This window comes from Vespa crabro, chromosome 22 (assembly GCF_910589235.1).
Source record: "Vespa crabro chromosome 22, iyVesCrab1.2, whole genome shotgun sequence".
NCBI classification, from domain to species: domain Eukaryota; kingdom Metazoa; phylum Arthropoda; class Insecta; order Hymenoptera; family Vespidae; genus Vespa; species Vespa crabro.
In genome coordinates, this window is record NC_060976.1 from 4,141,668 (window position 1) to 4,155,580 (window position 13,913).

The 13,913-nt window shown below is 40.3% G+C and overlaps 2 protein-coding genes across 4 annotated transcripts in view; one reads left to right on the forward strand and one right to left on the reverse strand.

The window, feature by feature from the left end:
* The window catches only part of LOC124431776 (RIB43A-like with coiled-coils protein 2), a 35,991-nt gene that overhangs the window by 5,760 nt on the left and 16,318 nt on the right, over positions 1-13,913 (reverse strand). The window lies entirely within an intron of this gene.
* Positions 68-13,913, forward strand: part of LOC124431772 — a 38,865-nt gene continuing 25,019 nt past the window's right edge. For both annotated transcript variants that reach the window (XM_046980028.1, XM_046980030.1), the window contains exon 1: positions 68-1,323. In XM_046980028.1, the coding sequence (XP_046835984.1) occupies positions 834-1,323 (490 nt within the window). In that variant the 5' untranslated portion in view covers positions 68-833. The remainder of the gene's footprint in view (positions 1,324-13,913) is intronic.

Below are 13,913 nucleotides of genomic sequence, written 5' to 3' on the forward strand. Positions count from 1 at the left end.
CGCCTGCGTGGTCGAGTGACGTCATTGGCGAACCGGGCAGCCCATCACCCGCCAGACATTCAGTCTCGTCTTAGCACTCGAAGAGGTCGCAAGTTTGTCGCGCGTCGCTCCCTCTACGCCGAAATCACACGATATATAACGAGTATAACGAGCGCGAGAACATATCTATCGTCGTTCTATCCTAAGTCGGGCTATCGCACCTGCTCGTGGTATCTACGCCTTTTGCGAAAGTCAATTCCATTGTGAGAGCCAATCGGAGTGAGGCATAACTCTATACGTTTTCTTTCGTTTCAACGTACGCGATCGTAGAAAAGTGACGATATTTGGCGATATAGTGATTGACGAGAAGGAAAAAAGGGAGAAAGAAATAGGTGATACTACGTGTTAGATGTCATTTCGGGACAACGATAGTTTAATAGATAGTCGCGCGGCCGATCGAAGATTGAAAGGATAATCATTGTGGAGCCAAAAGTGAAGAAAGAGGACAAAGTTGTGGAGGAAGAGGGGGAGAAGGGTCCTGCGTGTTAACTTTTATCTCTGGACGCGAAAGATCGATTTATGTAACACTGTGGTGTCGCGTAAGGTCTGTCCACCTTTCCTATACTTGCGCATATATATATATATATATATATATATATATATATATATATACAGGTACACATATATGCGTTGTGTTCTCTTTCTCTCTCTCTCTCTCTCTCTCTCCCTCTTGCGCGCGCTCGCGCGCGCACACACGTACGCACGCAGCTTTCCGCTCGCTCTTTTCCGTATCTATATCTTGACTCGTACGCGCTTACTATGCGCCCTGAGAGCACGTTTATTACTATGAGATAATGAGCTGCTCGGTAAAGATCTCGTCTGGGAAGAGTTGGAGCGGATCGCAGAGGAGAATCAGCTCGTTGGCGGAGGAGAATACATGCCCTTCTCCTAACGGCGCTGCTTCGAGTTGCGCCCTCTTACAGACGATTCAAACGACCAATAACGTATTGGTCGCGTCCTCGCTCGCCACCACGTACACGACTACATCGAGTACGGGTTTGGAAACGATAACTACAACAACAACGGCGGCGACAACGGCGTCAACGACGACGACGACGACGACGACGATCGGCGGTCCTGCTGCGGCGGCTGCTAACGTAGCTGGTGTTTTTGGTGCCGGTGGCACCGCCGCAGGCGGCATCGGTCAAAGGATCGCTACGCCACGCCCCGTCAAGTCGATCGCCACGAAGAAAGGAGAAGACACGAGCAAGCTGCTCAAGTATATCGACGATAACGTCATCGGCAAGAACGGCACCTTCTTCGGACCGTTCGGCCGCAGGAAAGGTCAGTGATCAATATGTGCGTTCTTCCAGCGCAACGCTACCACCACCACCACCACCACCACCACCACCACCAACGCCTTCCATACTATCCTCGTCATCCTTCAGTCACCTTGCTTCCCACCTATCTCGATTTTGTCAACATCGACAAACAGCCCATTTGACCATCGATATTATCGTGAATCGTTTGTAGCTTTGATCGTCCAAAGTCCTTAATAAACGTGGACTTTTGTACCGTGTTTCTTTTTCTTTCCTTCTTTTTTTTCTGATTCACCTCCTCGCGAAATGCCTTTCGTTTGTTCTTTACTACTTTGAAAACTAATTCGAGATATCATTGATCCTCGATGAATCGTTCGAAACAAAGGAACAGATTGACGGACTGAATAATGCCGCTTTTTTAATTATATTTTGCAATTTATATACGCTAATTAAGTAAGAATTGCAAATGTGTTGGAAAATTTACCCCAATCCTATCCAAGCTTTTACATCATTATCGCGCTACTTTGACTGCCCATTTCTTTGTTATCCTATCACCGTTTAACTCTGTATTTCTTGTAGCGTTTTTTATTCTTAAAAAGATCTCCGTTCGGTATTTCGCTCGTTCGAGGTCTTTTTGTTTCTTTTTTTTTTTTTTTTTTGTTTTATTAACGTACCACTCGTTCACTTATTAATCCTTTCAGGATTTTTTCGCAAAGAACTGAGTTCTTGCAATCGCACCTGCACACTATCGTTATCCTTATCGACCGATCAATAATGTTCTTTCGTACCTCCGAGATGTAAAGAAAAAAAAAAAAAAAAAAAACATTAACCGAGTTTACTTTGCAAGCGGATTCTCAAAGACTATTTCGTTTTACAAATTATCGAAGGCTACTCGGACTTTTGGTAACAGCCAGAATTTGTTTACTATCAAAGTTCTCAAGGTCGTTCGTTGAGAAAAATATTGCTCGTTACGCTATCGATCATACAGTTTTATTTTCACTTTATCGTCCGATCGAGCGAATGAATCATTCTCGTTTATTGGACATAGTGCTAAGATATTATCTTTCTCGAGAGGAATTAATTGTAGTAATCTTTTTATTCTGTCTACGATCGAAAACAGTAAAACGAACGTTGAAAATACGACTCTCTGTTACTTATCTGAGCACGTGTACTTGGATCAGAAAGAAGAAAACATTTCGTGTAATCAATTAAGTTAATCGGCAAGGCTGATAAAATATCGAATTGGCCGAGCTCTCGAAACAAGATCGTATTTCTCGTCGAAGGAAACAAATACATCGGACTACATGGAGTATTCGAAATCGAGTGGGTAAAACGAAGTGACAAACGACTCTGATGATACTCTTTGATGCCTCGTACACAGAGCATACACACGCGCACGCATATACGTACGTGCATACATGTATACTTACGTACATACATCCGTTCGAGACGAACCACGTGGTCGCAAAGTGAATTGCTAAAAGTGCTACCTACTCACGCACAATCATTAACGTCCGCGAACGTACTCACGCGTACAAATTCCTTCCATTAATCCTCCTAACTAGATTTACTCGTGCAAAGATCGACGACGTTTCTTTTCTCAGAGGTCTGTTGTTTAGCACGTTCTAACTAGAGATGAATTCTAGCCTATTTCGAGTTGAAGTTACTCATAATATCCGTACACAATTATATATATATATATATATATATATATATATATATATATATATGTATATATACATACATTGTCTAACTGTAAATTGTTATCTATGGAGAAGTGGATTTTGTAGATTGGAATAAAAGAAAAGAAAAAAGACAAAACAAAACAAAAAAGAAATATTATATAAAGAACAGGAAGCGTCGCTTAGCTTTATATACACACGCGTGTATGTATAAAATATATAATGTCCGTGCAAATAGTCAGCGAGGAAACTGGAGCAGCGAACGGAAAACACAAGAGCAGGACTTAGTTCAACAGGAAGTTCGATCATTGCGCTTTCGAAAGCCATTTTATAAGTGACTTTTCGCGCTAAAGATAAAGAACTTGGCTCGTCGACACGAAACAATACGAATTTGATGGCCATGCCAACGATGAATCTACGGTGGAATTCTTCGAGTTATTCATTAGCTATCTCGAAAACAAGGTGTTTTTATTAATACGTTTATAGACATTTTTACGAATACATTTATGTCCATTTATTACGATTTTGAAAGTTATCTACGAGAACGCAACTTTTTCTCTACGATAGAAAAACAGGTTGTCAGGGATCGACTGAAGTATTACTAATCGCGAGATGTTATAAAAATAATTCGATCGATCGATCGATAGGACGGATAGAAGAATTCGTATTTGACCTCGTCCTAACTCGTGTTGGTGGACGAAAAGAGTTGGACAAAAATATAGCTTTGCGAGTGGCAGCTGTCCGGGATGAGTCATCGTTGTAAAAAAAAAAAAAAAAAAAAAAAAAAAAAAGAGAAACGCATATGTATGTGCCAACTTACGTATTTATTTATGATACGTTAAAACGGTGTAAACGATAACGAATGTACGCGTTTTGATTCGCGAAGGACAGACTTATCGAAGATAAGAAGCAAAAGGATCTTATCCCTTGCATACTCGAGAAACTCTGTTTCTTTATCCTTTTACATTTTTTCATCCGTCAGTCCACGTCATTGTGCTCTCGTTTAAGCGATGACAGAGAGAGAGAGAGAGTTTCTTTCTTACCAAGTTCAAGGTCAAGCCCAGAGCATTATTAAATTTCTCTCTGGCCGTGACTAGAGATGCGCGGTTGTTGTACAGGGCCGAAGTAGTAGCCACGTGATCGTCATGCAACCGACGCATCAACCAACGTCGAGCCTGATATCGTAATCTATAGAGACACGTTATATCCACTTATTCCCCCTTTTTAATAGCGTTTTGGCGATATGAATAAAACTGATGTTTCTTCTTCTTTTTCTTTATCGGAAAAAAACACATTCGCTGAGATACTGACGTACAAATGACTCTTGTAACCTTAAAGAGATAAAAAGATGGAGATAAGATTTATCTATTTTAAGACAAGAACGTTTTAATCTAAATCTAAACGAGAGAGTGAGAGAGAGAGAGAAAAATCGATTTCGATTATATCATCTTCGATCTTACTTTCGCTTTTACTCTTTCAAACGATCGAGTTATAGTTAAGTTTCATCTTTCATTTCTTCTTTTCTCGTCCATACAGGCACACACGAACATAGAAATGTACGCGCGGGCGAAGAGACGCGTGACCTAGTTTAATTCGTTACAGTACAACATTAACCTACTTCTGTCCTGCTCAACATATCTCTTGTCGGGTGGCTCGACCACCCGTTATTAAAAAATATTTATTTCTCCCCTTGGAAGTTAAGATAGAAGGGGAACTTTCAGTAGGAGTCGCGTGTTGGCTACGACATCGAAATTACGTTTATATACATACATACATAAGGAGACTATTTTATTTTTATTTTAAGGATGTATATTATTCAAAAAGAAAGAGACGCAATGTTGGTAACAATTTTTTTCCTCGATATAACTATTTGGAGGACAAAAATTTCACGTTTTTTGTTGCTCTTCTTTTTTATTTTTTTCTTTTTCCTCGCAATATGAAATATAAATATCTAACGTTACATTGTAATTTCTTATTGTTATAATTTTTATTGATTTTCTTTCCTTTCTTCTTTCGGAAATCTAATTACTAAAGCGCCAAAAGTTATTTGATCACCCTGTATATAGAAGAGCTAAAAGTGGATATTACGTGCATAGTACATACAGAGACGACGACTTCCTGCATAATTTCTGCTTCGTGTCCTGCATTGTACGCCGAAACAAAGAACCATATTCAAGGCGTCCGCGAATAGGCCCCGGGGCTTCCATCGGAACACCAAGGCCCTTTCACTATTTCTTTTCTTTTTTTTTCCTCCTCTTCTCATTCCTTCAAAAGTACGAAGGGTAGAGATATTTTGCTCGGTATTTGCCCTCTCTTTTCTGAAATTAATTTACCTGTCGAGCATTTCTTTCTTTTTTCTTTCTTTTTCCTTCCCTTTTACTTTTATTCATAATTTAATTAACATTCGAGAAGCTTATGCGAAGTAAACAAATTTTGACTGGACAATTCTAAAATGGCTTTGAAAAATCATCGAGTTGCAGAGAGCGATAAAAATGAGATTATTACGCTTGAGGAATATCGTGAAAGGGAGACGTTCGACTCGAGAGAGAGAGAGAGAGAGAGAGAGAGCTTGGACGATGATTCCAAGATGTCTCTCTTCTTGGATTCTTGCTGAGCATTTAGAAATTAAACCGATGGAAATGGAATTTGTATCTCTTGGCGTGTATGGTGAAGTCGCGCTTGGCACACCTATGTGCTAAATGCGCCAAGAACAAATGGCAAACACGTAAACGTATTTTGTCTACGTGATGCCAATAAAATTCAATCGAGAAAAAACGCGAAACTCATCCTATCTATCGGACCGAATGTCAAAGAGACGTGTTTGCAAACAGACTATTATCAGATAAAACTTTTCGATAAAGTTATCGAGCTGGTTGGATCATCGTTATATAAAATGAGAAAAAGAAAAGAAGGAAATAATATCTCGTTTAAAGTTCGATTCCCTATCTATCGCGATCGTCGTTAATTGCTTATAATCGATTCTGGTTCGTTAATGGCACAGTACGATGCTTCGATAAAGAGCATTTAATTCTGCCTGCCTAGCGTGGCACAGACCGTCGCAGTCGGTATTCCGTTTGTCCGTCCGACGTTGGTTCGTTGATACGAGAAGAGCAGGGTGAACGACCGGCTTTTAAGTTCTATTCGTTAAGCTCTCGTGAAAGCGTCGAAGCGATCTCGGAGAGTGACGTCATCGTAACGTGCTTCCTAACGAACGTTTGTGATTTCGTTAACGCTATTACAAAGTGACACTCGATCATAATTCGATCCGTTAAACCGATTTTAATATCGAACTCTCATCTCATCTCTCTCTCGCTCTCTCTCTGTTGCGTTGCTCAAGCCAATAAAATCTTCCGTCTAAAATCACGTTATCGACATATGTACGAGCTTCTCTTCTCGTTTACCAATCCATAAAGATATGAAAGCGGGAATAAAAGAGTTATCGACAGAAACAAAAATTTGCCTCGATTTATTATTCACTTGTCACATATTGATTTATCGATGTATACATTGAATACATTGTACGAGATGTAACTTTACAAGATGTCGCCTCGTAAGGAAAAAGACAAAGCCGATTGAAATTGAAGAACTTAAAACGCTGCTTTTTATTATCGCACCATGGAATTAATCTCGTCATCGTATAACACGCAAATAACGTTACTTTATACAGGTTCTTTTTCCTTCTCGTGCCAGGAATTCGAGCCACCGTCCTTATTTCGTCATCGTTATTTTGCACGCTTAACAGCCGTTCTACGTAATTCTCAGGGGTCCTTAAAGGTGTGGCACTTTAATATATCTACATTTGTAAGCACGCACATAGAACGGTTGAATTCTTTCTGGTAAAACAAAGAAATACTTTTGTTAAAGTTTCCTCCGTGAAAGGAGAGAAGGAAGATTTGTTCGAATATTACATACTTGTAAAATATAAAAAGAAGGAAAAACCATAGACACGTTTCGATTAAATTTTTCCTAAGGAATATTTCGAGCGAACTACATTTACCCGCTTAGAACTAGATAAGTAAAAAGAGAAGCAACGATACTTGACATTTTTTAGACATTCAACTTGCACAGTCTACAAACAATTTTTATTTAGAAAGCTTCGAACTCGGTAGTTTTAAAAGTTTAGCGATAAAGTACTCAAGGCTAACATTGTCGTGTATCTCCTTTATCATTAAGAAAACTATAAGGAGTTGATTGTACTTTTCTTTTTCTTTTTTTTTGTTTCGTTTATTTACTTGCTTTATACATTATACGAGTACAACTTTGAAAGATATTCTTCCTGCGACGTAAATTTTCTTTTAGTTTCTCACATAGTACTATTATCACTTTAAAGACTTCCTTACCGTACGCAATATTACTTAAACGTCTTCATTCAACGTTCCAAGCACGGTCCATGCGAGTGATTTTAATTCGGAAGTACAGGCCATTTTTATTCTTGCAACAGAAGACAAACATTCCGTGTGTATAGGTACATTTGAATAAATTAAAATATACGTAGGAGCAAACATTTTGATAGTTAATCCAAAAGAATCGATCTATGTCTACGACAAAGCACTGGCAAAAGGCGAGTTCGACTTTCTCGCGAAGGTAAACTTATTGAGGGCAACTTGGAAAAAGTGTGAGTCCGTATTCTTCCGGCAGTGACGTCAGTGGCGGTTGTAACGAGATTACGATCGCCTCAAGCTACCGACACGATCTGATATGCCGTTCTCCATCGTCAACGATCCACGTCGTTGGGAAATGATTAAAGGACGTATCGAGACGTAGCTTTTTATCATTTATATATTTTTTGGCCTTTCTTCTCTTATCCTCCTCTCTCTCTCTCCCTCTCTCTCTCTCTCTCGCCTCTTTTTATTTCTCTTCCTCGCGAAAAATAGATGAGAAAAACGCAGGCCGAAAGAAGGACGATTATTTCCTTTCGTTTCTTCTTAATGACATCACGCCTATTTTAAGAGACGCACGCCACGGCTATCGAATATCCGTTATGATGTACGATATGAGAGGAGAAAGATAGTCCATCTTAAAATATGATCGATTAGAAGTTTCTTCGTTTACGCGTAAAAGAAAATTTATCGCTTTCGACAGCATATTTATTAGATTATCCGAGGAATTAATGTCGCTTATCTACCGTCTTGGATTGTAACACAAACTGTGAAATTTGTTAAGCGAATGATCGAATTAAGAAAAAGTACAAATGTATAAAAGAAGACTTGGTCAAATGCATCATTCATAAATATTAAATAACGCTTTTAGTATCGTTATAGATGCATTTTGATTGACGAGGTACCTATTATATGCGCTAGCGAAAAAGCGTCACGAACTTCTCAATTTCGAATTTTAAAAGCAATCTCGAATAGAATCTTGCGTTTTAACGTCCCGGTAGTGTCTACTTTCACAAAAGGCAACGTGGCTATCTTAATTTACGTCGAATATCTTTCCATATCGCGTCACGATTCAATGAGAACGTTTTACAAGATAGGTGTTTCGATTTATCGAGAGATAGAATCGACTCGGTGCAATAAGTTTCCGATTCGATCTTACACGAGCGGTCCCGGTGAAAACCGCTTTTACATGGAAGATTGGGAGAAAGGAACGGAGGGAGACGGAGAGTAGGACATCGTGGAATTTTAAACGAGCGATGACAAGCGAAAAGTTTACAAGGTATTAAATGGGATAATTAAATCATGGTTTTATTCGATAAATGGTCAAGGAGGCTTAAATCGGTCGGCCATCGCAACGGAAATTCACGTTAATCGGAACGTACGATCTTCCTGCAGCCCACGATCGTTATTTTCTTTCAAGTACGAACAGATAAAAAAAAAAAAAAAAAACGAGAAAAAGAAAAAAAAAAGCATTCGTCGACGCAAATAACGATAGCGCATACAATGTAAGATTACCGAGTCTCGTCACGCACGGATCTCGACTGGCACATTACTATTATCCGCGTCGAAGGAAAACGTTGGAAGGTTCGGCGGAAAGACTAGGAATAAAAAGAAACAATCGCGTATTAACAATCGGGAAAGGATCCACTTAACCGTGTTACTATGCCGTGCACGCGTTACGAGATCTTTTAAGAGCTTCACGGAATCTGCATAAAATGTGACCTCGCGCGTTAAACGTAAGGTCGAAGCGGCGTAATTAGTTCGAAACGTTGTAAAAGGGAAAAGTTGAAAATCGTCGACTCGTTTATGATTCTAATAAAACTTTGTCGGCGACAATATAAAAGGGCGAGCTTCGTCGTTCGCGAGAGTTCGATCGAAAAAGTAGACAAAGAAAAGAAAGAAAGAAAGAAAGAAAGAAAGAAAGAAAGAAGAAAAAGGAGGCCGACGACTCGGAGCGACTTGGCAAAGAAACGCGTTTGTAGACGACGCGATAGGAGATGGACTTGACGAAATACCGTTAACGCGACTCCAGGGTAAAAATTCAGGAGATCCATCTTGTCCTTCGAGCGTTCCGGTTTTTCCTCTTAAGGACACGATTGTGCTCCTCCGTCGACGATATCGAGGACGGGCCCTCGAAGAAAAAGAAGAAAAAACGCGATCGAGCCATTTTATATATGTATTCGCGGTCGTGAGTCAGAGCGTCCTTTTCGACACGCGTAAAACGCAGTGACGCTTATATGCGAGTATTTTCTTATTATGACGTCGATTTTCGTTATCGCCAACTCGATCAATTTTTTTTTCATTTCAATCGTGGAGCAAGCAATGACCCGAGCCTCGTCGAGTGGTCCTCGTCAACGACGATCGATCGGCGTTTCTATTTGTCGATGTAACGACAACGGGAATGGTTATTGCTCGGCAAAGGAAATTTAGTCGCACGTACATGTACGACTAAGACGCTAGACGTGGATATAGTTTAGGACGATAGAAAATATAACATACATATGCGCATAGATACGATACGAAAAGAGCGACCGCGATGAAGCGACGATGGAAGGTTCTCATTTGTACGACGTCATGGCCAAAGAGGCACGTCGCGCGCACTCGTGCGTGCATACAACGATTACGAAGCTTTATCACCGATGTGTATTCCACAATAATCCACGATCGGCTTCGTATATAATACTCGATGGTACTCTAAATAAAATAACGCATGACGTTAAATGCGGTAAATAAGAAAGAGTGAGAAATGATAGGACGTGAGAAATCTTGAATAAAAATGATGGACGTCGTTTGAGGTCTTAGAGCGAGCGTACGAAAGAAATAAGAAACGAGAGAACTCTCTTATATACCTACGATAGGAAAAGTCCGCATTGCGTGTCTCGGGTGTGACAGTAGCGCACGCGATGCCTCAAAAATACGCGCAAAGTTGGATCTTTAATTTCATTGTTTGCCCATTGGGCGTCGTGTAAACTAACAATAAGGAACAAAATGCGAGTCGGACAGAATTTAGTATCACGGACACGCCCGAAGAAAGCCGAACGTGAATTTTCATTACGTCCGTAGACGTCCGGACGGATCGCCACGCACGGTTCGTCACGCTCGGCCATTACGTAACGCCTTTACGCACACGTGAGCACACCGGAAGCGTCACAAGACCATGCACGTATATTCTTCTTTCCGTCTCTCTATACTCCCTCTTACTGTATTTCTTTTCAGTATATACATATACACTCGAGCGCGCACCTGTTACATAGCCAATGTTACTACTCCAAGCAGTTACTCTGGTTATCGTCGTTTGTTCTACGAGTCGGGACGATGGTTTCTCTCTATCTAAGCAAAGACGATCATTTTGGTATATAACAAGCGTTAACGTCCATTATCGAGAATGTTATACGAGAATGTTACCACCGATGCGCTCGTTACAGCCTTTTTTTCTTTGTATCTCGGATCCTTCAAACAAATCGATCTTTTCCCACGCATTGTCCTAGAAATTTGTATAGTACCGAAAAGTGGAATTGAGCCACGACATCGTTTCTTTTAAAAGTACCGTAGGAGCGTGGGCGTAAGCCCGTCCCAGAACGAGACGGCATTTATTCCCGAATTTGTGACTACTACATTCTTCTTCCGCTTCTAAACGCTGACGTCATAGTCCGCTCAAAATGGCCGAAGGGAGCAAATTGGAGAGGCTAGAAGTCGGCATTATTCGACCGTCTGATCCATAAATAGATGACGCTGCTAAGAGAAAGATCGCACGCGTTGTTTGCGCGGTAAAAATTTCTCGAAATAGAACGGAAGATTAAATTCGATAAAAATAATTCGATGTACGAGCGTCAACTTCCTGGTATTCGTACGATAGGAGTGAGCACTACGATATATATTAAATCGATAGCGATCTACAGGATTCTTATTGTCCTTTTAACGTTTCATTTAATCAAAATGGTAGGCAATGTTTGTTTCGCAAACAGAGCTGTGGGACGTATGCCTTTTTTGCTTCGCTTTCTTTATCGTCGGCCAGGGTTTACGAGCGACGAAGCGAATGACGTTTCGCGCAGGAAGAACTCGATAACCGTTCGATCGTAGCGTTACGCGTCTTTTCCATATCGATTATACGCCTAGAAAGCTGTCTCTCATCTTTATACCGCACGAAGAAAGGAGGATCGTCTAATGATAAATACGAGACCGTGAATCGTCGTCTTTCAACGCAACTTTCAAAATCTTCATTCTTCTTATTCTCTATTCGCTTTGTAAAGCGCTTACCTATCTTCGAGAGTAGATTTTATCTATGCGAATCTATATAGGTATACATTCTTTTCTTTAGCAACAGGCTTCTTTGAGATACGAAGGAAAGGGACAACGCAGTGCGCTATTTTTCTCCCTTTTCTTTTCCTTTCTTTTTCTTTTCCTTTTTTTTCTTTTCTTTTTTTTTCTTTTTTAACGAGCTTTTCTCACACATTTTACAGTTTTATTATTTTCCATTAATGCGATAAATGAAATGGCCCCTAGTTTAAAGAAATACCCGTATCCAATGTATACACGGATGTAAGATTTTAATATCGAAAGTGTTTCACGTTAAGCTTTTTTACATTATGCCGTAACATGCGTCCAGGCTGAATCTCCTTTACGAGAAGCAGAGGTTGCTCGAGCGTACCGAGGCGGCGACGCGTCTCAAGGTCGAGGTATCGACCCAAAGCCAGGGGTGACTGGGTATTTCTCTCTTTCTCGCTCGCTCGCTCGCTCGCTCTCGCTCTCTCTCTCTCTCCCTCTCTCTCTCTCTCTCTCTCTCTCTCTCTCTCTCTCTCTCTCTCTCTCTCTCTCTCTCTCTCCTGGTCCCGACCTCCTCTCGCACGAGCTACTCATCTCCCAGCGGTATACCTCTGTTTTATCTTGTTCCCCGAGCGCGCTCTCTAAACACGCATATCTCTATACGCCTTCCTTCGATGCATCCAAACAATTTTTGTAAAATTAGTTTAACAATTCGTAATCAGTCGTTGACCGACGACGAACAGGTGGTGACACGAATGTAATCGAAATAAAACTCATCGTGGTCGACCCAATTCTAAAGAGACTGAAATAAATGTTCTCTAAAATTTGGTATCCTTCGAATGAAACGATCGTAATATGCGAGACCTTGACCCTACGTCAAGAGTTCCAATCGTATACAAGCAGTACTCTCCAAACTAAATTCGTCTTGCGACCTTCCGTAAACTTAGCTTTATAATTTTTCATTCGCCTCGAGTGTCCTTCGTTAACTTAATTCTACGCGAGTATATATACATTTCTGGAACGTTCGACAATTGAATTTGGCCGATTGCGAAAATTCAGACGGTGTGCTTTGGCTCGGATACGTTCGAACGAGCCACGACGTACATACATGCCAGTTCCATTTTATTTGCTTTTGTTCTACTCCACCCCCGAATTCAACCACCCTTCTCCTAGATATCGATTATTCCCAGCCAAGTAGTAGAGAGCGATATTACGAGAGACGAACGTGAGGGTATTGACAACACGGCGTGCTTATTTAAATCACGCCTTGCAGTTCTGCACGGCCGAACAGGTTCTAAAGTGTCTATGTAAATTCTTGTTAAACGTCAGACGGGAAACAGCAGAGGCAGCAGCAACGTTCGAGAGCCGATTGACTTTCGACGTCGACAGCTGATTTTACGCCGACGACTCGTCGCGCGTGACTCGCGTCGTTTGAAAATATTTATTATCTTTTTTGCTAATGCTTCCTGTTCTCTCATCTTCCGTTTGAAAATATTACCTGCTTTGACTAGTCCATTACCATAGTATTTTAAAGATACAAACTATTATAGATATATCGAAATATTCTAAGTGGACTATGAAACCAGTCGCATAAATGTAAATAGACATAGAAAGTAGAAAAACTAAAAATAATACGATTAATGTGCAGTGGAATCGAGTGCGCGTGCATATTGAGAGACCTATAGATAGAGAGAGAGAGAGAGAGAGAGAGACGTATATCAAATTTGCCACTCCTTCAACAATTTTTCCCTCTTCTTCTCTTTTTTTCCATTTTATTTAAATCCTAACTAACTAAGTGGGTTAAAAATATGCACGTAACCGGACATACGAGCGATGAATCATGCGAGCCAAACTTTCACGCGAGGACGTTTCGCGAATTATTATCGAAGGGTTAAAGTTTCCTTTTTCTTTCCTTTTCCCGAGATAGAAAAAAAGAAAAATGAGGAAAGGCGATCGTGAGAACGTTCGCTTACCGTGCTCCAGTCCCGATTACACTTTCTATTTCTATCCTTGCTCGATCTAAGCTAGATTTTATGCTTCCGGCTACTCTCTCTCTCTCTCTCTCTCTCTCTCTCTCTCTCTCTCCGTTTTTTTATTCTTATTTATAAAGTAAAACCGCGCGAATTTCTACTTTCCTTCAGTTACTTGTGCTTAATTTTCTTTTTACGATCCACTTTGTAATGTTTACATTGCGTAATTTTTAATACTCTAATTATAGATTTTTTTTTATTCTTTTAATAAAATTAAAAACTTGTATCCTTATACGTATAAATCGTGTTGGAATTAAGTTC